The sequence below is a fragment of the Oryza sativa genome, chromosome 12 (genome assembly GCF_034140825.1).
Source record: "Oryza sativa Japonica Group chromosome 12, ASM3414082v1".
NCBI classification, from domain to species: domain Eukaryota; kingdom Viridiplantae; phylum Streptophyta; class Magnoliopsida; order Poales; family Poaceae; genus Oryza; species Oryza sativa.
Window position 1 is genome coordinate 25,972,754 of NC_089046.1, and position 24,193 is coordinate 25,996,946.

The following is a 24,193-nucleotide window of genomic DNA, read 5'->3' on the forward strand; positions in this document are numbered from 1 at the left end:
CGTCCGGAGTGTCACATCAACACGGACGCGGGGATCAGCCCTCCGTGCCCCCGGTTGGTGGTGTCGGCTGTAGAGCCTTTGTGGCGAGCCTTCGGAACGTCCGTTGGCCCCCAAGGTTCCGGCCCACCATCGCCGAAAAATATGACGGGAGCGTCAACCCCGCCGAGTTTCTCCAGGTCTACACGACCGGGATCGAGGCCGCCGGGGGTGACGACAGGGTCATGGCGAATTTCTTTCCCATGGCCCTGAAGGGACAGGCACGGGGTTGGCTAATGAACTTGCCACCCGCGTCCGTCCACTCTTGGGAGGATTTGTGCCAACAGTTCACCATGAACTTTCAAGGCACATATCCGCGCCTAGGTGAAGAAGCGGACTTACATGCAGTCCAGCGAAGGGATGATGAGTCACTTCGCTCATACATTCAGCGGTTCTGTCAAGTCCGCAACACCATACCATGCATCCCTGCACACGCGGTGATCTACGCGTTCAGGGGGGGTGTGCGGCACAACCGCATGCTCGAAAAGATCGCCTCCAAAGAGCCCCAGACTACCGCGGAGCTTTTTCAGCTCGCGGACCGAGTGGCTCGTAAGGAAGAGGCATGGACCTGGAACCCCTCCGGTTCCGGTGTGGCAGCTTCGGCCGCCCCCGGATCCGCTGCTCGGACAGGGCGGCGTGACAGGAGGAGGAAGAAGAGGTCAGCCCATTCCGACGACGAGGGTCATGTCCTCGCCGTCGAGGGCGCTTCGCGGGCCACCCGAAAGGGGAGGCCTGCGAGCGACAAAAAGAAGGAGGCCGGCGCTCCCAGTAGGGAGCGCCCAACCGGCAAGTGGTGCATCGTCCACAACACCTCCCTTCACGACCTCGCGGACTGCCGCGCAGTCAAAAGTTTAGCTGAGCGGACGAGGAAGTGGGAAGAGGAGAGGAGGCAGGAGCGCCGAGAGGGCAAGTCCCCGGCGGTTCCTTCCGGCAATCGGCGAAGTGAGGCCAAGCAGAAGGCCCCCACCGAGGACATCGATGACGGCGATGATGACCTAGGTTTCCAAGAGCCTGGGGCCACCATTGCCACTGTCGATGGGGGAGCGTGTGCTCACGTTTCTCGCCGGAGCCTCAAGGCCATGAAGCGAGAGCTTCTGGCCGCGGCCCCTACTCATGAGGCGACGCGCCGGGCGCGGTGGTCGGAGGTTGCCCTCACCTTCGACCAGACCGACCACCCACCGTGCGTTGCCCGGGGAGGACAGATCGCAATGGTGGTTTCCCCCACTGTTTGCAACGTGAAGCTGGGGCGTGTCCTCATTGATGGGGGAGCAGCCCTCAACATCCTTTCCCCCGCAGCCTTTGACGCTATCAAGGCCCCGGGGATGGTGCTCCGGCCGTCCCAGCCGATTATCGGTGTGACGCCGGGTCACACTTGGCCGCTAGGTCATATCGACCTCCCGGTCACCTTCGGTGGATCCGCCAACTTCCGCACGGAGCGGGTGAACTTTGATGTGGCGGACCTCAGTCTGCCCTACAACGCGGTCCTAGGGAGGCCCGCGTTGGTGAAGTTCATGGCGGCAGTCCACTACGCCTACCTCCAGATGAAGATGCCGGGCCCCGGTGGCCCCATCTCTGTCCATGGCGACCTCAAAGTCGCGCTTGCTTGTATGGAGCAGCGCGCGGACCACCTCACCGCCGCGTCCAAGCCCGAGGGAGGCGACGAGAGGCTTGGCACCTCCGCCCCCGCCGCCCCGAGGCAGCGGATAGTCACATGCGACGAGGTCCCGGTCAAGGAGGTTGCCCTGGGCGACGGCCCGTCCAAGACCACACGGATCGGTGGTCTTCTGGACGGCAAATAGGAAGACGCGCTCGTCTCTTTCCTGCGGGCAAACGCTGACGTCTTCGCATGGAGACCGGCGGATATGCCCGGGGTCCCCAGGGAGGTGATTGAGCACCGTCTCGCCGTGCGGTCGGGCGCAAGGCCGGTCCGGCAGAAAGTACGGCGGCAGGCCCCGGAACGTCAAGCCTTCATCCGCGAGGAGGTGGCGCGACTTCTGGAGGCCGGATTCATCCGCGAGGTCATCCATCCGGAGTGGCTGGCGAACCCGGTGGTCGTTCCCAAGGCGAACGGCAAGCTTCGGATGTGCATCGACTACACCGACCTTAACAAGGCATGTCCTAAGGACCCTTACCCCCTGCCTCGCATAGATCAGATTGTCGACTCCACAGCGGGGTGCGATCTTTTGTGTTTTCTAGATGCATACTCTGGTTACCATCAGATTCGCATGACTAGGGAGGATGAGGAAAAAACTGCATTCATTACCCCCATAGGAACTTATTGTTATACGACAATGCCCTTCGGGTTAAAGAATGCAGGTCCTACTTTTCAACGTACTACTCGAATTTCTTTGGGTAGCCAAATAGGACGTAATGTTGAGGCTTATGTCGATGACTTGGTTGTAAAGACGCACAACCAAGAGACCTTACTCTCGGATCTAGCGGAAACTTTTGAGAGTCTCCGCTCCGCCCGCATAAAACTGAACCCCGATAAGTGCGTGTTCGGTGTACCTGCGGGCAGGCTTCTCGGGTTTTTGGTCTCTGCCCGAGGCATCGAGGCCAACCCCGAGAAGATACGAGCTATAGAGCGGATGCGCCCCCCCAGCAAGCTTAGGGATGTGCAATGCGTCACCGGTTGCATGGCCGCCCTAAGTCGGTTCATATCGAGGCTGGGAGAGAAGGCGCTACCCTTATTTAAGCTCCTCAAACGCTCCGGGCCGTTTACTTGGACGGAGGAAGCTGAACGTGCCCTCACTCAGTTGAAGGCGTATCTCAGCTCTCCCCCAGTTCTGGTCGCCCCGGAGCCAAATGAACCCTTGTTACTCTACTTAGCGGCGACCCCGCAAGTGGTTAGTGCGGCGTTGGTTGTGGAGCGCGATGAGGACAATCCTCATTCCGCGCACCCCCACCCTGTGCTGGCTTGGCCCGGGAGAGAGCAGGGAGGAGAGGCCCCCGAGCCGAACGGTGGCCCAAGGCCCCCGACGACCGGAGCAGGCCCTCTGCCCGCTTGTCAGACGGTGCCAGGTGCCCCCGACCCCCAGGATGGCCCGATGGCCACTGCGGGAAGGCCACACCTATCGCCCTCTGACCCCGAGACTAACCCTGTGCCGACTCGACCCGGGAGATAGCAGGGAGAAGAGGCCCCCGAGCCGAACGGTGGCCTAAGGCCCCTGACGACCGGAGTTGGCCCTTTGCCCGCTTGTCCGACGACGCCAGGAGCCCCCGACCCCCAGGACGGCCCCGAGGCCACTGTGGGAAGGCCGCCCCTGTCGTCCTCCGACCCCGAGGTCGTCGGCACAGAAGACGAGTGCACCCCGCGAGGCCGCTTGGACAAAGAGCACCCCAGGGATGTGGCCCCTAGCGAAGAGGATCGGCCCCACCGAAAGGTGCAGCGGCCCGTCTACTTTGTTAGTGAGGCCCTCCGGGACGCCAAGACCCGATACGCTCAGGCCCAGAAGATGCTTTACGCTATTCTGATGGCTTCGAGGAAACTGCGCCATTATTTCCAGGCGCATCGGGTCACGGTGGTTACGTCTTACCCCCTCGGCCAAATCTTGCATAATCGAGAGGGTACTGGACGGGTGGTGAAATGGGCAATCGAACTTTCTGAGTTTGATTTGCACTTTGAACCACGCCACGCTATCAAGAGCCAGGCCCTCGCCGATTTTGTGGCAGAGTGGACCCCAGCTCCCGAGCCCGTCTCAGTCCCCGAGGCCAGCTCGGGCCCCTCACAACTGCCTCACACCGCCCACTGGGTGATGCAGTTTGACAGCTCCCTGTCTCTTCAGGGCGCCGGTGCGGGGGTCACGTTGACCTCGCCGAGCGGAGACGTCCTCAGGTATTTGGTTCGCCTTGACTTTCGGGCGACCAATAATATGGCAGAGTACGAGGGACTCCTTGCGGGACTCAGGGTGGCAGCTGGACTGGGGATCCGCCGCCTCCTGGTGTTAGGCGACTCCCAGCTGGTCGTTAACCAGGTCTGTAAGGAGTACCGGTGCTCTGACCCGCAGATGGACGCTTACGTGCGCCAAGTACGGCGTATGGAGCGCCATTTTGACGGGATAGAGCTTCGGCACGTGCCCAGACGGGATAACACGGTTGCCGACGAACTCTCACGGCTCGCTTCCTCGCGAGCCCAGACCCCACCGGGCGCCTTTGAAGAAAGGCTTGCCCAGCCGTCGGCGCGACCCGACCCCTTAGGGGAGACGGACGCGCCTGACAGGCCCCCGATGCCCGTCGGAGTCCAGGCCTCGGGACCCGAGGGGAGCGCTCCCAGCTCCCTTAGATTGATTGCTTGGATCGCTGAGATCCAAGCATACCTCACAGATAAGACTCTACCCGAGGACCGCGAAGGGAGTGAACGCGTCCAACGCATCTCCAAACGCTACGTGCTGGTAGAAGGGACCCTCTATCGGCGTGCGGCTAACGGAATCCTCCTGAAGTGCATTCCTCAGGAACAAGGCGTCGAGCTTCTTGCCGATATCCATGAAGGCGAATGCGGATCCCACTCCGCCTCGCGCACCTTGGTTGGCAAAGCCTTTCGACAAGGTTTCTATTGGCCGACAGCTCTCAATGATGCGGTCGACCTGGTCCGGCGATGCAGAGCGTGTCAATTCCACGCCAAGCAAATCCATCAGCCGGCCCAGGCCCTGCAGATCATACCACTTTCATGGCCATTTGCTGTCTGGGGGTTCGATATCCTGGGACCGTTTAGGCAGGCCCCGGGCGGGTTTGAGTATCTGTATGTCGCGATCGACAAGTTCACTAAGTGGCCCGAGGCTTATCCGGTCGTCAAGATCGATAAGCACTCCGCACTTAAATTCATTAAGGGCATCACAGCCCGGTTTGGGGTGCCTAACCGTATTATTACGGATAACGGCACCCAATTCACTAGTGAACTTTTCGGCGATTACTGCGAAGACATGGGCATCAAGCTCTGCTTCGCCTCACCTGCCCACCCCAGAAGCAACGGCCAAGTGGAGCGCGCCAATGCGGAAATCCTCAGAGGCCTTAAAACCAAGACCTTAAACATCCTCAAGAAGCACGACGATTCGTGGATCGAGGAGTTGCCAGCGGTGCTCTGGGCGAACCGAACTACGCCAAGCCGAGCAACCGGGGAAACGCCTTTCTTCCTCGTCTACGGCGCGGAAGCAGTTCTCCTATCCGAGCTCACCCTGAGGTCCCCTCGGGCCACCATGTACTGCGAGGCTGATCAAGATCAGCTTCGCAGAGATGACCTCGACTACTTGGAAGAGCGAAGGCGGCGCGCGGCCCTCCGAGCCGCGCGCTACCAGCAGAGCCTGCGGCGCTACCATCAGCACCACATCCGGGCCCGATCACTCTGCGTCGACGACCTCGTCCTACGCCGCGTCCAAACGCGTGCTGGATTGAGCAAGCTCTCACCAATGTGGGAGGGTCCGTATCGAGTGATCGGCGTCCCCCGGCCGGGCTCCGTTCGGCTAGCCACGGGCGACGGCACAGAGTTGCCTAACCCGTGGAACATCGAACACCTTCGTCGCTTCTACCCCTAAAGGGGGATCGGGTGTCAGGTTTCGGGCTCGGGCCAACCCCGCACCCCCCTCGGGCGTGCAGGATTGGCCGGGGGCTACCACATATGCATATTCTTATTTCTCTTATATCTGTATTTCAATAAAAGTATTTTCGATTTCCTAAAGGCTGTATCTGTGCTGTTGTTTCCTTTTGAAGGATCTTGACTTGAAATAGGTCACTCATGTTCAATCCTGCCCTCGGGGGCTCGGGTCGGCTAAAATCGCCAAACGGGGCCCAGAACCGAGCCGTGCCCCGGGGCGTGGTGAACTCCGGGGGGGAATCGGCAAAAACCCACAATCGGGTCACCCATAACCCTCGGTCACCACGCTCCCGGCCTGGCCAGTCTCGACATGTGGATCTCCCCAGGCACTAGCCCCGACCCGAGCCATTTGAGGACTAGGACCTGGGCACGAGCCCTTGTTCAAGCCAAGACACAAAAGGACCGCGGCACAGGCATCCTCGTCTTATACACACAACAAATAGAATTGACACAAAAAATTTCCTCTTTATTTGATTGCAGATTAAATTAGTCTATACAAGAAGGGGGCCCGAAGGCCTCGGAAGAAGAAAAGAAGAAACTATTTAAAGATTGGCGGGGGCCTGGGGGCTCACTCCGATGCACCCGGGTCGCCAGCCTCGTCGCCACTGTCGCCCACTCCGCCGTCATCGTCCTCCTCGTCGGAGTTGAGGGCGAACGCGAGCCGAGGGGCCGAACCCTCGAAGCTGTGGACGATATGGTCGGCGGCGTCCCGGACCTGCGCGCGTGCGCCATCCTCGGTCCCGGGAGGGAACTCGTCCAGCGCCGTCCATGGGAAGAAGTCAGGATCCCTGGCTTGGTAACTCGCCAGTACGAGCTCCACCGCTCCTCGGGCGAGGTCCCTCGAGGATGACTTAATCGTCCTCTCGAGCTCCTCGGGGAGCCGTTGGAGAGTCCCGGCTATCTCCGAGAGGCGCTGGGCGAGGCCCCCCTGGTTGGCGGCGTACTTCGCAGTCCGCCCGCCCCAGAGGCCCGCCTGCCGGCCGGCGCGGTCTAGACGGGAGACGGCGTCCCGAAGCATGCCGGGCCCTACCTCGCCTGCCAAGCGGAGGGCCTCGACCTCCCCGGCGGACGAGTCTAGCGCGCCCTGCAGATCGGCGATGGTGTGTTCGGCAGCTGCGAGGCGGGCGGTTAAGTCGCTTTCGCCCGTGGCCGCCCCGCCGCTACACGCCCTTGCATCCAGCTCCCTTGCCTGCGCCTCGAGTTCAGCGGCCCGCTGGTTCAGTGCGACCCTCTCGGCGCGGGCACTTTCCAGATTGCGACGCGCTTGTTCCTCTTGCGCAGCCTCGCGGAGGGACAGGCAGTCCGCCAGCCGTTGCGCCGCGGCCTCGGCCTCCTCGAGATCTCGCTCCCGCTCGGTGAGCGCGTCCTCACGGAGGCAGAGCGCGGACTCCTCTTCGGCACAGGCGGCCTCGTGCGCAGTCAGCGTTGCCTCCCGGATGGCAACGGCGGCCTCGCGATCCGCCAGGTCCCTCTCCACGACGCAGGCACGCTCTTCCAGCGCCATGGCACGGGCCTCAAGGGCTTCTTCGCGCCGCCGGGATGCCACCTCGGTCTCCGCCGCCCGCCGTTCTCGGGCAGCGGCAGCGTCAAGGACCCCCCGGGCGGCGTCGAGCTTCTTCCCTAGCTCCGCCTCCCAGCTCCCGTATTGAAGGCGGAGGGTGTCCTGCGCCTCGTTCATCACGGTGGTGGCGATGAGGGCAGCCCCCCGCTCCTCCTCCACCTCCTTGGCGATCTCCCCCAGCACCTTCCGACGGGCTTCGAGCTCTGAGACGTGCCGGCGGTGTGCCTTGCGGCCCACCTCCACCATGGCCTCCACCGAGCGTCGCCCCTCTTCGACACGCGCCCATGCGGCGTCGAGCTCCGCCCGCTCTGCTTGCAGCGCCTCCACCTAGGCATTTAACCCGTCCAACACCGTGGTGTTTGCGACGGCCAAGGCCTGCAGAAGGGGTTCTGCGCTCAGTGGAGCAACGGAAGGCGTGGGGAAGAGCCGCCTCGAAGAGGATGCCGCGCGGCTTGGCCCGCCGATGGACGTGCCGGACTCGGGGATGTCCCCCGGACCTGGTTTGTCCTGAGCGTCGCACGAGGGAGTGGGCCCAAGCGATGCACCCGCGGCCTCGCCGCGAGTTGCCTCGGAAGTCGTTGTCGCCTCGGCCTGGTGAAGTCTAGCCTCCTCCCGAGCGGCTTCTTCAGCTTGGCGAGCTCGGACGGCCACCTGGGCAGCTTCCTCGGCTTCTCGAAGGCGATCCACGGCCTCTTGCCGGTCAGTTTCACGGGTCGCCTCGGAGGATGTCGTCGCCTCGGCCTGGCGGAGTCCGGCCTCCTCCCGAGCGGCTTCCTCGGTCTGGCGAGCCCGGGCGACCTCCCGAGCGGCCTCCTCGGCTTCCCGAAGGCGATCCGCGGCTTCTCGCCGGTCAGATTCCCGCCTCCGGGCCTCTGTGGTCGCCGGGTCCTCGGCCTCAGACTGGCCGGACTTGGAATGGCGGGAGGGACGCGACGGGATCTCGCTGAAGCAGAAGAAAAGCCAGAAGACAAACAAGATGGGTGAATGAAAACTTGTGTTGGAAGAATGAATACAGCCACAATGGGCGTGGGACGAACCTGCGAGGGGGTCGGTTAAACGACCACCTTGGAGGGGAAATGAGGTTTCCCCGGGATGGTTCTGTCCCCCCCATCTTGCGGAGCCGTTTCTTCTTCCGCTCCCCCTCGGGCTGCGGCGTCGGCGCGGCCCCCTCCGGGCGCCTGCTGCTGACACGCGCCGCCCCGCCCCCACGGGGAGGAGATGGGGAGGAAGTACCCTCTTGCTTTCTCTTCCCTCGGACGTCGGCAGGGCGGCTGCCCCCCGAGCCCCCATCACGGGGCCCAGAAGCACGACCCCCTCCCGGGGTAGATTGTTCCCCCCTGCGGCTCCCGCCCGAGCCATCGTGGCCTCGAGGAGCCCGCTCCTCCGACGCCCCGACCGCCTGCATGATGGTCAGGATGTTGGCGCGATCTGGATCGCTGCAGAGGGGGAGGACTCCTTGGGGGATGAGGGATGCCTCCGCGGAGCTGAGATTCAACACCCGTTGGATCATTACCTTGAAGTCTTCGGGGACCCAGTCCCATTTGACCCCCCGGTGGGTCCTCATACAGTCCTCGGACCCGGTGTACTCCCAGGCACCCCGGGCGCGCTGCTGGAGTGGCGCGATCCGGCGACGAAGATAGTCGCCGTACACCATGGCCCCTGTGAGCCCCAGGGATCGCAGGCCCGCCAGGCGGTCGAGGACGGCGTCATAGCCATCTCCCAGATCTACCGGCGCCCGCCAGCTGGAGGCTGGCTCGGAAGTCGGAGGCGCGCTTCGTCGGCGAGGGGGGTGTAGAACCAGTCGCTCTTCCAGTCATCCCACTTCTTGCGGAGGACGCAGGGAATGTAGCGGTTTAGCACCGGCCCCCGCGGCTGGAAGTAGCAACCACCAACCACCGACGGCGGCGACACCGGCTGTACGGTGAAGAACCACCGGAACAGCCGAAGGGATGGGCGCACCCCGATGAACATCTCGCACAGGTGCGCGAAGATGGCCAATGTCATTACCGCGTTGGGGGTGAGGTGCGCCATCTGGAGATCGTAAAACTCCAGAACATCCATGAAGAAAGAAGAAAATGGCGGAACCAGCCCTGCCATTGCAAAAGGGAGGAAGAAGACGGACCGTCCCGGGTAGCATGGCGCCGGGCGTCCCTCGCCCAGCGTAACTATCTCCCGGCCGGTGGCAGATTCCGGCATGAAGCGGCGCGGCAGCCCGGCCTGCCTCTCGCTCACGATGCGGGAAGGCGGCAGCACGCTACCATCAAGCAAAGCGGAGCCCCGTGCCATGACGCCGGAGGAAGAGATGTTTAAGAGCGAGCGCGTGTGGCGAAGGTAGGGCACAGGAAACAAGGAGTTAGGGCGCAAGCGGCGAAGACAAGGGGAATAATGGCGAGAGGAAGAAAGCAAATCTCTTCCTCGGCGACCTTATACCCTTGCCAACGCTGTGCCCGGCTCCTCGTTTCTCGCGCCCACTATCTTGCCCCCTCGTTTCTCGCGCCCACGCTTCCACTAATCCCATTCTCCCGTTTGCGGTGCATGAGGTGGATATGCGGCTGTGGCAGTCGAGATGGAACATCTCGTGCGCGCGTTAATTACGCTCGCCGACCAAAGCGCCATCGCCATATCTCCAGGAAAAACGAACCGGCTTGTCCCGATTTTTAGACCGGCCCCACCATGTCACCAGGCCTTAGGAAGTGGCGTCACGCCCGACCGCTTCCCTCGAGGAGGGCGATCGCCCTGGCATAACGCCGGGGGCTACTGTCGGTGACATGGGACCGGGAGTATCATGACTTAGAGACTTGAGGCAGACACGATCACCCACGTGGCCTAACCCCCTCGGGGGGGGGGTCGGGCCCGAGGGTGATACGGCCGCCCTTCTCTTTGTCTCCCCGAGGGGTCGGACCGCTCCCGGCTCGGCCCCGAGGGCCGAGGCGCCCCGACCCCTTGTGGGTTTTGCGCCGCGTATATGGGGTAGGTGAGCATAGCGGGGCTCACCTAACCACATTTATTGCGGTTTGGACGAGCGCGTCACGCCGCATGTAACGCAGTGAAGCGCGGTCGTTTATCCGGTCAGTGACTAGTCATAGACCGATCAGATCGTGGGTTAGGTGGCGACAGGCGGTCTGACGCACGCCTCGCCCCATCCCGTCAGGATGAGAGTCTCCAAGCACTTGTCCCTAACTGGAGCCGGCGTGTTAGCTCCTGGAGATGGCACGTTGGTCCCGGTCAGATATATACCAGGCTTCATCCTAACCATTACAAGCAAGACATTGTATGAAGAGGGGCGAACTTGCAGATTGATAAACTGACGCGTGGTGGACAAGAATGACCGATTTGTGACCGGTCTGACACTGGTCATGTCGTCAGCAGACAGCCATGTTCCCACGTCGCGCCTGCTTCCGGCGGAAGTGGAGGTAGGTATGGGCCGTCCCATCAGAAGGTCATTCGGACGGCAACCATACAAGTCGCCGTCTGTTTATGAAAAGATAGGATAAGTCCCCACAAAAAAGAGAGAGATGGTGCATGTGGTATCCCCTTGAGGTATAAAAGGAGAACCTTGCCCACTTAGAAGGGGAATTGATTTTTTCGGATCCAGAACGATCAGGGAGGGAGAGAGTAAGAGCTCTCTGATTCTCCAGCTCTTTTGTAGCTTCTTCATACATAGATCCACCAAAACACAGGAGTAGGGTATTACGCTTCTCAGCGGCCCGAACCTGTATACATCGCCCGTGTCTTGTGTGTTTCCATTCTCGCGAACCTTCCACACACAGACTGGGAGCTTAGAATCTCACCCAGGGCCCCCGGCCGAACCGGCAAAGGGGGGCCTGCGCGGTCTCCCGGTGAGGAGCCCCACGCTCCGTCACACGCTGACTCAGCCGCCACGTAGACCAAAACCGGGGTCAAAACAATCGAAGAATCTCGGGTTACTGGTTTTGTATAGTTAACGGACCCCGCATATCTGGTTTTGCGGTTCGAGGATGTTTATGTATCCCGATGACAAGTTGAGGGACCTTCGGTGTACTTTTTCTCTGAAAATACCCATAAAATCTCCGTACTAGGCCCGCACACAAGTACTAACTAGGCCTGTTACGTGGGCCCCACTAGGCCCCAGCCCAGTTGGGCCCAAACTGTCCATTCCAGCCATCCAATCCACCCAAGTACCTGCCAGCCGTCGGATCATCTACGGACGGTCCAGATCACGCCATATCATCCCTACCACACACTCTCCTCTCCCTCTCCGCCGCCGCCGCCGCCGCCGCCGTCGCATGACCGCCGTCGCCGTGCCGTCGCCGCCGCTCCTCCACCCCACGTGCCCCTCGTGGTGGTCGTCCCCGCGCCCCAGCTTCTTCTTCTTCTTCCTGAGGTGGGTCAGGGTGGGCGTGGATTGATATTTTAATACGAATAATAATACTAACTGGGGTTAGTAAGTTGTTAGTCAAGGTGATTAGGTTGGATGATTTGACCTCTCCTTCCTCTCCCTCTGCTTCGTCCGTCCTGTAGCCATTGTTGACTAGGAGGAGGAGGAGGAGGAGGAGGAGGAGGGATTGATTGGTGAGCTCGTGTTGGTATTTTTGTTTGTTTGTAGGGAGGAGAGGTGGTTGCTGCGGCGGCGGAGGACGGCGATGGCGCGGCCGCCGGTGCTCTCCGTCGCGCTTCCCTCCGACACGGGACGCGTGCTCAGCATCCAGTCCCACACCGTCCAGGTTCCTTCTTCTTCCCCCCCTCAATCCCAATCTGCTCTTCATTCCTCATTCCATGGAAGCGTATATATATCGAGTGGGTTCGGGAGCAAATCTGAGGTTCTTGGAGTTGTGCTCCAAAGATGTGATGTGCTCTCAAGATGTGTGGTTTTTTTTTTTTTTGGGGATGCTTTTACATGTGCAGGTGTTTAGTTTAGGCCTCTTGTGGGTGTGTTACTCTGGTTGTGATAATGTATGTGGGAAAATGAAGGATGTGAGTAAAATCGTTAGCGCTTGCTAAATCGGATTGCGCAGAGCTTGCGACCAAGGCTGCTTTGTCCTTCTGTGAGATGAGATGAGATGAGAGTTCAGGAAGCAAGTTCCTTGACATAGAATACAACTTGGTTGAGTTGTTTTGGGGAATTCTTTAGTGTATGATGGATTTGTTTTACAAGTAGTGAATTATGTTTTAGTTTTTCGCTTTGATATGTATGGTCTGTTGGGCCTGCCTTTTTTTTTTAATTTAGGGATACGTTGGCAACAAATCAGCAGTCTTTCCCCTGCAACTCCTGGGCTTTGATGTGGATCCGATAAACTCGGTACAGTTTTCTAATCATACAGGTAGAGGTGGGCTGCGCTTCGTTCAACATCGCACGTGCAATCTTTGACACACCTGAATAATTCCCTGTTATTTCATATCCCAGGGTACCCAACATTTAGAGGACAGGTCCTCAACGGCAGTCAGCTGTGGGATCTTATTGAAGGGCTGGCGGAAAACGATTTATTGCATTATACCCATTTATTAACAGGTGAATGACTTCTTCTTCATTTTACACTTTCCCATCCTTTGTCAAAGAAAAAAAAAGCTCTCCTGTTTCTGGTGATGTTTTCATCACAATGGCATGCATACCGGTTAGCCATCTCCTTTGTACTGCCAAATAAGGTTTGTGTGTTTTAACAAAAAGTAACATGATGTTTATGGTATTCAGGTTATATTGGATCTGTTTCCTTTTTAACTACTGTACTACAAGTTGTTGACAAATTACGATCAGTCAATCCTGATCTTGTATATGGTAATCTTTTCTCATCTTTCATTATCTATTCTTCTCTATGGTGTTTTGTCTCTACCAAATTTTATAGGGCAATTGTGTCATAGCTCAAGACTGATTACGAATGACTGATATCTGTTTGCTAATGTTCTGCAGTTTGTGACCCGGTTCTAGGTGATGAAGGGAAACTATATGTCCCTCAGGATTTAATATCTGTTTATCAACAGAAGGTGATTTAATCCATTCAAGTCGCTAAATATAAAATGCTGGAAATTTCTTATTGTTGGGCATTTGGGCATGTAAAAGCTGCTGATTGTAAAAATGAAAGCTTTGACTGTTTTCCGACATGGTGTGTGAGCAACCTCTATAAGCAAATCCCTTCACTTGACTGAATTGCTACCTTTTGTTATACCACCTCCATCTTTATATGTATGATGCTGGCTAGTTCAAATTTGACTAGCCAACGTCACATAAAAAGAACTGAGGGAATAGAATGCAACAGTTAAAGTACATCTCTTTAACAAGTGATTACACTTTAGAACCCCTCTGAGCAAAGAGGAATTGGTTAGTAAGTTAGGACCAAGCAGCCCAAGCTGTGCACCTTGTGTTCAGAAGTTGGTCTTCTTAGCTTGTGTTCACTTTTGCTGATCTAGTTATCAAGTGAAAAACTCTAGGCCAGAGTCTGTCATTTCAAATATGTTATTTTATTTCTCATGATTCTTAAGCATGCTCTAATTCTTGCACATGCCCCCATATATGATTACTTATCCTAATACATTCATTTTGTGATCTAATCATCCTTAGGTTGTCCCAGTTGCTACAATGCTTACACCTAACCAATTTGAAGTTGAACTACTCACTGGTTTAAGGTAGTCATGCTCTTCTTTTGGTAAAAAAGAAAACAAGTAATTCTTTGTTATGTTCATATACCACAAAAACTTATCTAGTTATCTTAGCACAATTATCACACAAATTCTTTTCAGAAGCAAAGCTTGTCAATATGCTTACTGCTGATTTGGTCTGAAAGGTCCATTTTTATGGGAAAATCCAGTCTCGTTCTGTGACTTCTATATTATTTGTCACCTAGTACCAGGGAGCTAATTATTTATAGTGGATAGGATTACCTGTGAAGAAGATGGCTTGAAAGCTTGCAATGCGCTACATAGTGCTGGACCGCGAAAGGTTTGACCCTTATCTGATTGATAGTTAAACCAAGAGAAGTATTCAGTGTTTTGGGTCATATGATCCCCCTGTGCAGTCACTAGTTTATTTACTTGTTTGATTGTCATGATCCTTCAGGTGGTAATAACTAGTGCACTTATTGAAGATAAGCTGCTCCTCATTGGAAGCCACAAAAAAGCAAAGGTAAACTTTTAACGTTTATGTGATCAACATCTTTGCACATGCTGTCAGTGTGCTGCAATTGAAGACGGAAAACTTACTGGTCTACAGTTATTCAGCAAAAGTTATCTTACCTAGGAAGCCTAATGGGAATTGTGAGTAGAACACAATAGATACACTTATGCTGGCAATTTATGGAGACAGCAAATCCTAAAAGCAATCTTATTTGCATATCTTATTCGAGCCCTATGTCTCTTGCAATGCTATTTATGTTCTCTACTGGGAGCTGCTGGCCAGTTCATGCGGCAGGATGTCTCAGGGATGTGATTTATCATATATACATGTACTCATGAATAGTTGTCAACTAGGTTAGGTACACAGTATTGAACTATTGTCAGGTTGATGTGTAAACCAGGTTCCTTGCCAAAGTACAAAAGTTGGAAAATTTTTGAAATCCCCTTGTTTCTTACCAGAATATCCAGTTTTCAGCTTTTAAAACCCTCATCATGGAATGAGATACGTTTAATCATGGGACAGCAGAGGTTTATCTGTTCCAGGCGTTCAGTCCTGCTAGCTATTTAGTGGTGACAAAGCTATTATCTATCTGGTAGAGGTTCCTCATCAAGGTGTCTTGTAACACAGAAAAACAAATTCAGAAAACCATAATTCGTTCATAAATGATTACCAGTTATTCATATTTCCCAATTACAACAAAATGCAACAGGATAGGGATAAAAGAAATGGCACCAGCTATTTCCATTGAGAATGCTGTCAACACCTGATGATATATGATTCAGTTTTAGTACAATTTATGTTTTATTTGTGTAATTGGTGCATTGGAATGATTTTAAGTTGAATCCATATTATTGTTCCAGTTTGTTCTTCATATGGCAATTTATTGTCTTGATTTTCAGGAACAACCACCAGAACAATTTAAGATTGAGATACCCAAGATACCTGCATATTTCACGGTATGCACTCAACTGTGGTGACAGAGGGATCCTTTCTAATATTGACGTAATTTTCCATGCTCTTTTTTTGTGGTTTCATAGTCAACATCTAGGTCACTGTGTAGGTAACAGATTGCCATAGCTGATCTTGATATCAGGGTGTGGGCAAAGCCGTAGTGTTGAAGAATAACCCTACATAATATCTATAAACGCTGCACAACCAAAAAGTGCTCTAATATGAAGAAAAGCATATTTCTTGTCTCAAGGTTAGACACAAACTAGGCTAGGTTTTCTTTTCCTTTTTAGACTGTGTTTGTGAAGTTTTAAGTGACATAAGTGGATCAAGGGGTGGTTGAGAAAAGGAGTAAGCAAGGAACTTTTCTTTGTTACCTTTGAACAAATACTTCTGTGCCAGCTTGGTCTTGATAGCATTGCTATCAGTAACTACTTCATCGAGTACTTTCATGTTGCATAAATTTTATCCTGAATTCGTAATGCTTTGCAGGGCACTGGAGATTTAACAACTGCCCTTCTACTAGGATGGAGTAATGTAGGTCCCAGATGAACTTTACCATTTTTTTCTCGAAAGCAGATGAAGTTTACCATTGCTCTTATAGAATTTTCTTGTCATTTTAAAACCACTTCTAAGTTCTCTTTGCTTTTGATTTGTACAGAAATACCCTGATAACCTTGAGAGGGCGGCTGAACTGGCGGTATCCAGTTTGCAGGTATCTCAGTTGTGCTGCTATTTAATACTTAAGATCGCTCATGTGTTTTGCATGCCTAGCTTAGCAGCATGGTGTATTCGCAATCCTGTTTCCTGGTTTATGTGCTTCATGTAATTAGAGCTATGACAGGAATTTGAAATCACAGGCTGGACCCAGTTCGTAATGGTCAGTTATTGATTGACATCAGCAGCTACCTGTTTGTAGCCAACCCTCTTTCTTCTATATAACATCGACCATGTTTAAATCCGGTTCAGTTTAGGTGTTATTCTAAGCTCAAACATGTTCTGTAGAAGGCTTTCTTTTCTATACAATGCAAATGACAAGTCAGCCATTAAGGCCTAGGATAAGTTTGCTTTCGAAGTATTAGGTGCAAGACAATTCAGATTCGAAGTTTACTCGCATTATCCTAGAAGCTTTGATATGTACAGAAATTTTCTGCAGGCACTCCTAAGGAGAACTGTGGAAGACTATAAAAGAGCTGGGTTTGACCCCTCCACCAGCAGCCTAGAGATCCGCTTGATTCAAAGCCAGGATGAAATTCGAAGGCCCCAGATTACATGCAAGGCTGTGAAGTATAGCTGAAACCATATCACAACCATGGCAAGCATCATCAAACATCAATTAGTGAATAGTGACTGGAGGGAGAGTACCAGTGTTAAAAACAATTTTGGTATTCTGCTTGTATGCACAATATTCATCAACATGCTTCCTGGCTTCAACTCTGGGGATACCATTTTAGTTGATCATAGTTTCAAAACAAGAAAGGGTCTGATTTCAAAAACAAAATAATACACATGCTGCCTTCTCTCTCTCTCTCTCTCTCTCTCTCTCTCTTTAATCTCCTTTACAATTTGTCATGTTTTTGTGCCTATGAGACTGATATTGTACAAGGGATAGCTCCATCTTGGAAAGCTTTATTTTGTGTAAAATCTACAATGAATAAACGGCAGTTCCGTTGATGTGTGTTGTGCAACTTTTTGGTAAACTCCAGATTTTGATGTTGTATCTGCTTCAACTTTTTGAGGTCATCAGAAGCTAAATTTTTAGCTTGTGAGATTACTGGGTGCGTGATTCAGACAGCAACTTGCACAATTTTTACTGAATATTTCTGTTGCCTTTGACCTTGTTGGATGTGACCTTATTTCCACGTGGAAATAAACAGTAAACCAGCCAGGTGTCGACACGTTTGGATCCTTTTTTTCTCCTCTCTTTTTCCTCGGAATATATTTCATGGGGATCAAACGACGGCTCATCTTTATTCACATGAGCTGGGGATAAAAGAATAATATGAAATAAAGTTACTTCCACCCTCTCAAGAAAGGCAGTCAACCAAGTGGCCTTTTTGAAACCTGTGAGATATATGGAATTGAAATGATGATTCTGAAATTCAAAATTCAGCTGTAGTATAGTAGAACTTTGTTGTTGGTAATTTCTCCTTCAAACACACAAACTTTATAAGGTTTTTGGGCTCCTTTGGAACATGTGATTCTTAAAACATAAGAATAGGAGAAACGCATAATTAGAATATCATAGCGATTTAAATCGTACGATGGAAAAATATATAAAAAAACTATAGGAATCGCCTTTTAGATGTTGCGCGGAAAAAAAAGGATTCAGATGAAAGATAGGACCCAAATGTTAAGAGTCTTCTAAATTCTTATGGTTTTGGTTATTTGTAAAGAATTTCACAAAATTTGTGAGAGGTAATTTCTTTATTCCAAAGGATCCTATAGGAAAAGTTTTTGCGGGATTCACTTCCTACAAAAATTCCTTTAAGGGCCCCTTTGAATCGCAGAAATAGAAAAACGGAGGAATAGGAAAAATGCAGGATTCCGACAGGAATGCAGGTGTAAAACAGAGGATTGAAAAATACAAGAAAAACACATGAATGACCGTTTGATTGGACCACAGGAAAAACATAGGAATCAGATGAGAGAGATAGAATTTTTCCAAGATATTGGACCTCTTGCTAACTTTTCTCCAAAATCTCTATAGGATTACCCATTCCATTGGAATTTTAAAGGATAGTATAGGATTCAATCATCTGTTTCAAAGGCTTTCATAGGAATTTTTTTCCATAGGATTGAAATCCTTCAAATTTCCTATACTTTTTCTACAAATCAAAAGTCCTTTGATCCAAATAAACCCTTTGTAGGATTTAGTTGAAGTCCTCTATAATTTCTTCGAAATTCCTCCATGGGGTAAGATCTCCACAAGAAAAAGAATAATATAAGAACCATAGGGTTGGATCTCACAATTTTTTTTTCCTCCTATGAATTCCTACCAAACTGTTCACCTCATAGAAACTGCAAAGGAATTTGTAGATTGATGACAAATTCTATGTAGCAGAGGTCTTTGAAGGGATTTCTTTTTCTTTTTATATGATTCAAAAGAGTGCAGAGTTACTGGAGTACTTCTACTTAGTATACTCCCTCCATCCTAAAATAAAACTATTTCTACCACTCAAGATTTATCTCAAATTAAAGTTATTTCTTCAACTACCACATCATCTCAACCAATTAAAACTAATCCATAAAATTCTTCAGTCTCTACCTTCTCTTCTCAACCAATCATGGTCCTGTTTGGGGGAGCTTGTCCCAGCTGCAGCTTTTTCCAAAAGCTGCTTCTGCTAGAAGCTGCCCCAAACAGTCCACAGCTTCTGAGAATCTGTAGTTACAGATTTTGAAAAATAAACTAAGAAGCCAGAAACTGGAGAAGCTAGGTTTCAGAGCTTTTCCAGATTCTTAGAAGCTGACTAACAAACAGCTGCTTCTCAGAATCTAAAGCTCCCCCAAACAGGCCTATAATTTTGGGCCGATCATTTTCACCTTTTTTTTATACATGTTTTGTGATTTTCTACAATTAAAAAAACAGAATAATTGAAAGAAGACAATAATATGATGGCCGGAGAATCTTTGGTCCTACAACTAGTATAAAATAACGAACCAAAACTTTATTTTATTCTGCATACACGGTTAGGGATGGCCTGCTGGCCGCATGGGATGAGATGTGATCTAGTCACGAGTGGGCCCCACACGTCACTCTCCACCTGTCAGTACTCGATACCCAGCAGTCTGCACTGCAGTAGTACAACGTGTTAACCACCAACTACACGGACGGACGGACAGCTATGTTAACTCTCTCTAATCCATCATGGCAACCGATAACTCATGCTCCTAATAAATTGAAATTGACCAGGGAAAATTTCACAAAGAAATACTAGTATACTACTAAAAGGAGCTGAAAAAACTGAGAAAAATAATTCGGGGATAGTCAACGCAATGAGATGTGCTCAAGTACATGAAACTGTAGTAAAAAGAATTGATCGGGCATGGTTCAATTTCATAGTCTTATCGATTGAGCTAAGGATAATATGTTGTAGAGAAAAAAATGTACGAAATAGATAAAAATAATTTATAGATAAAATTTGTATACATGTCTTATTAGCGATTGAGAAGGCCATGTAGGAGTAGAAAAATAGACTACGAGGAGAAGACATCAAAATATACTTTAAAAATTACTTTTTAGCATTATTCATATTTATATAAATATTAATTAATTTAGACATATATGTATATAGATTCATTAACATTTATATGAATGTGAATAATGTTAGAAAGTCTTGTAATATGAAACGGAAGGAGTACTAAGTTTTAAAATCTATAATTTGGCTACGGTTGATAAGTCAATATGCATGTGGTGAAAGCTATGATTTATAAGGGCTCTTTTTTCTAAAAAAGATTTATGTAATCCTTTGGAATTTAAACCCAAGCACCGATGTCCATTTTTGCCCAACAAATTTATGCAAGAACCGTGTGTTACTGTTAATCCCATGAAGCTCTAATAGTAGAATTTTATTCTTGTAGAACTCATATGAAATTCCTCCCCACCCGAAGACGAATCCTTAGCTTTAGCTGTGTTTAGTTCCTGAAAAAAGTTGAAAGTTTAAGGGAAGTTGGTAGTTTGAAAAAAAAGTTAGGAGTTTATGTGTGTAGAAAAGTTTTGGATGTGATGTGATGTTACGTAAAGTTGGAAGTTGGAGGTGAACTAAACACGGCCTTGTTACTACTAAATTCTTGTAGAACTAAATTTTATTCTTGTAGAACTAAATTCCTCCCAAACTGAAGAATCCCTGTGGCTGTGTTTAGTTCAGCGCAAAGTTTGGATTTTGGTTGAAATTGGAGATGATGTGACTGAAAAGTTGCGTGTGATGACAGGTTGATGTGATGTAAAATGACTGAAGTTTAGATCTGGATCTAAACACAGCATAGGTATAGATTAGGGGTGGATGTCGAGCTGGCTCGGCTCGGCTCGGTCTGGCTCGCTAGGATAACGAGCTAGCTCGGCTCGGCTCGTTATCCTAACGAGCTAGAAACCTAGCTCGGCTCGGCTCGTCAACAAGCTCGAGCCAGCTCGTTAAGCTCGCGAGCTAGGGGCAAGAGACGCTGGGAGGAGGGGAGGAGCTTGACGGCGGACGAAACGAGCTCGAGCTCGCCGGCGACCACAGACACAGGGAGGAGCTCGACGGTGGAGGGGATGAACTCGATGCAGCTCTGCCGGCACTTGAAGGAGACGAGCTCGAGCTCGCCGGCATCGACGGTGGAGGGGATGAACTCGATGCAGCTCTGCCGGCACTTGGAGGAGATGAGCTCGAGCTCGCCGGCAGCGTCGGGCGCTAGGGCGGGCACCGGCGGCAGCGGGCGCTGGATCGCTGGGGGAGAGGCGGAGATCGGCGGCGGTGGGCCGTTGGCGCTCGATCTCCCGGCGGCGGCTGGCGTGGGGGATAGGCGGAGACCAGCGGCGGCGGGCGCTCAATCTCCCGTCGGCGGCGGGCGCTGGCGGGGGAGAGGAGGAGACCGGTGGCGGCGGGCGCTGGTGGGGGAGAGGCGGAGACTGGCGGCGACGGGTGCTCGATCTCCCGGCGGCGGCGGCGGCTGGGGGAGAGGCGGAGCAGCGACGGCGGCGGCTTGGGGAGAGGCTGAGCGGCGGCGGCGGCTGGGGGAGAGGCGAAGCGGCGGCGGCGGCTGGGGGAGAGTGGGGAATTGAGTGAGGACTAGCTAGGGTTTGCAGTGTCTTGGGCTTGGGCTTTTTTGTTGTATTGGGCTTTTGGGCTGTGATGGAGTCTAGCTCGTTAAGGCTCGCGAGCAGCTCGCGAGCCAGCTCGAGCTGGCTCGTTATCTCTAACGAGCTAAAATGCCAGCTCGGCTCGTTAGAAAATTCAAACGAGCCGAGCCGAGCCTGTTACGAGCCGAGCGAGCTAACGAGCCACGAGCTTTCTGTCCACCCCTAGTATAGATATACAGTACTCCATGCCTGAGGGCAACAACAATGTATATAGCAAAAGCAGTCCATATAGATAGGACCCACATATATGGACTATAACTATTATCTTCACAATGTATATAGATAGCAACTAGTATTAGGAGGAGAGAGGAAATAGAGACAAATAACATATTTTATTCTATATGGGCAACCCATATGCTTATGGGTAGCTTTTGCTATTTTCTTGATATGGACTAGTTTCACAATGTGGTGAGGTAGCTGAATATAATATTTTATTGCTTATGGACTAGTTTTAGACTACATTCTGATGCCCTGAATATGTTTGTACTCAAGTGCACTCAAGTTGTCACGCTACTGCTTGCTTGCTTGCGTCTTTCTGTGCCCTCTCCTTTTCAGACCCAAGACTTCTTTTGAGGTGAGCGATACAACAAAGTTAGCTGCAATCCTACGCTCTGCCCGGCACAAGAATTACAAGAAAGAAATAGTGAGATTTTGACTTGCACAAGTGAAAAAGAAATGAAACCATGTGTCCCTTTTTCTGCAGTTTTTATCTTCAAAATTCTGCAAAAGAGTAGTACCAGTAACTAGTACTCCACTAATCAGCTGTGTCAACTGCGCTGATTGACTAACCCAAGAAATTGAGATGTTTGAGCAGAAAATCAGTAGCGTACCTTGGTGAAAATGACATTAGGAAAGGGACCAAAATAGATTTAAGTGGTGTAGTAATTTTGGAATATACTACTTACTTAACATGGCCCCTAAGATCTCAATGAGTCAGCCTCAGATTAGTCACAGAGGCTCCTTTATTAGTAGTCATTGGCAGGTCTCCATCATTATCACATCTCAATGTTGCTTGGGCACATGGAAACCATGTGTTGCCATGGACAATTCAACCACCGGAAGGGATTAAGAGAGGAGAGAAAAGGAAAAAGAAAAAAAATCCAAAAATTATAAGTAGTGGTGATGATAATTGATAATCATAGCATATTATACAGATTGCTTCATTGGAAATCCAACAAGATATTACAATATACAAAAAAGAAAGAAAAAGATTTCACAGATACATCATTCATGTCTCCCTCACACTGATTGAACCTAAAGCTAAGCTGCTCTCTTACTCTCTTCTTGTAGCCACTCTTTTGTACATATCTCCATGGCCTTTGCATTTCTTGGTTGCATGGACAAAAAACAATTCCATCAAAAACCAAAAATAAGCATCATCATCATGATAGAATAAACTAGGGACAGATACCTAACTAATCCCAACCCCCCTTCCCACCTACTAATTCAATTAGCTACTAAATCCCAAAGAGAGTTTACAGGGACAGATGAAGAGAAAAATTTTTTTTGATTAAATCCAAAAGGGCTCTCCTTGATGAACCCCTTTTGTCCCTGTCTCCTCCCTCTAAATTTTCTAAACCCCCCATAGAATTTACATCAAGGACCTTGACACCTGAGATTTATTTACATACAAAAAGATTTTTCTTGGTAAATTACCTAAACTCTCAATTATACTTGTGGGATTATATGGAAGGATGGGATGATGGATTGATTATGTAGTAGTAGTTTTTTTTAGGGTTAAATTTAGGGCTTAATCTCTCTCCTCCTCACTCTCCTCCCCTCTCCACCAAGAATCCAAGAAAAGCTTTTTTGTGGTTTTTTTTGGGCATCCATGGTGGAGAAGAAGAGGAGGTGATGTTTTCTTAGGTTATTTTTTTTTGGGGTGTATGTGCAGCAACAAGCTTAGGCCATGGCGGTAATGCCATGGCCGCGGCCGCCGCGGCCACCGTCGAGGCAGTCAAAACCCTCGACGCGGACGGCCGCCGGCTGGAACGCGAGCCGCGCGCGCGCCGTGCACCCGCCGCTGCCGCGCGGCGACGACATCGGCATCGCCACCGCCGGCCGCGGCGTCGGGCGGTGCACCACCACCGGCGGCGCCACCGGTGGCGCCGGCGACCACGCCGGCATCGGCGGGCAGTCGAGGCCGAACCGGCTGTCGTGGACCACCGGGTTCGACGCGCGCCGCGGCGGCGAGCCGCAGAACAGCGTCTCCTCCCCCTGCGAATCGGAAAAAAAAAACGTCAGCGAGATAGCTCGTCGGAGATCGATCTCGTCGGCGGCGAGAGGGATGGATGGATGGATGGCAACCTTGGAGAGGAGGAGGTCGAGGAGATCCATGTCGTGGTGGCAGCGGAGGGGCGCGACGGGGCGGCGAGGTTTGGGGCAGAAGAGCGGGCTCTTGCCGTCGCCGCCGGTGGCGACGGCGGCGGAGGCGGCGATGGGGAGAGGGCTCTTCATGGCGGCGGCGAAGTGGCTCATCTTTTTTTTCTCTCTCGCTGATTTCTTCTTTTTTTTTTGGAGTTAGTCGATTAGATCCAAAAAATTTTTACAAACCCTGCAAGAACAAGGAACGCAAGAGAGATCGTTAGAGAGTGAAATATTGAAGTATTCGAGAGATTATGTGGTAGATCTAAAGGTTTTCTCGGAGGATTTGTGAGATTTTGACTAAAAATTTTTGAATCTTTGCTCAGATTTACTCGAGCTAGAGTGTTTTCTGAAGATAAAAGGAGAGTTCAAGCAGATTTGAGGGGAACTGGTTTAAAAAAAATCGAATCTTCTCAAATTTTTGCAACATGGCACGATGTTTTGCTAAGATTTGTCCTTTTGATACAAAAACATGAAAAAAAAACACATCTTTTTGTACACAAAAGAACATAGCTCTCTCCTCTAGAGAACAACAAGAACACACCAAACAAACAAACAAAAAAATCTTCAAAAATTAGAAGCTGAAATATGCAGAGAGTGAGATGCATATCATGCAAGTTTACCTGAAGTTTTGCCTCTGGATTCGTCTCCTTGGATAAAGAGAGAGAGAAAGAGGAAGAGACCCTAGTATTGTTACTCCTACCAAGAAAGAAAATAAAACAAGAAAAAAAGAAAAAAGCCTCAAACTTTGAGAGGAGCTGGATGGAGGAGGAC

At 51.3% G+C, this 24,193-nt stretch overlaps 2 protein-coding genes across 2 annotated transcripts; one reads left to right on the plus strand and one right to left on the minus strand.

Moving 5' to 3' along the window:
- Positions 1-11,366: 11,366 nt before the first annotated feature.
- Positions 11,367-16,890, plus strand: LOC4352717 (pyridoxal kinase). Its single transcript, XM_015764494.3, has 13 exons — positions 11,367-11,547; positions 11,770-11,887; positions 12,391-12,484; positions 12,568-12,672; positions 12,853-12,936; positions 13,069-13,142; positions 13,717-13,781; positions 14,031-14,094; positions 14,212-14,277; positions 15,168-15,224; positions 15,709-15,753; positions 15,878-15,931; positions 16,373-16,890. Exons 1-13 carry the CDS (start codon positions 11,450-11,452, stop codon positions 16,511-16,513), a joined length of 1,065 nt encoding a protein of 354 aa, XP_015619980.1. The 5' UTR covers positions 11,367-11,449; the 3' UTR covers positions 16,514-16,890.
- Positions 16,891-22,162: 5,272 nt separating this feature from the next.
- Positions 22,163-24,193, minus strand: LOC9271366 (uncharacterized). Its single transcript, XM_015764495.3, has 3 exons — positions 24,043-24,193; positions 23,363-23,609; positions 22,163-23,272 (listed from the first exon to the last, which is right to left on the minus strand). Exons 2-3 carry the CDS (start codon positions 23,531-23,533, stop codon positions 22,958-22,960), a joined length of 486 nt encoding a protein of 161 aa, XP_015619981.1. The 5' UTR covers positions 23,534-23,609; positions 24,043-24,193; the 3' UTR covers positions 22,163-22,957.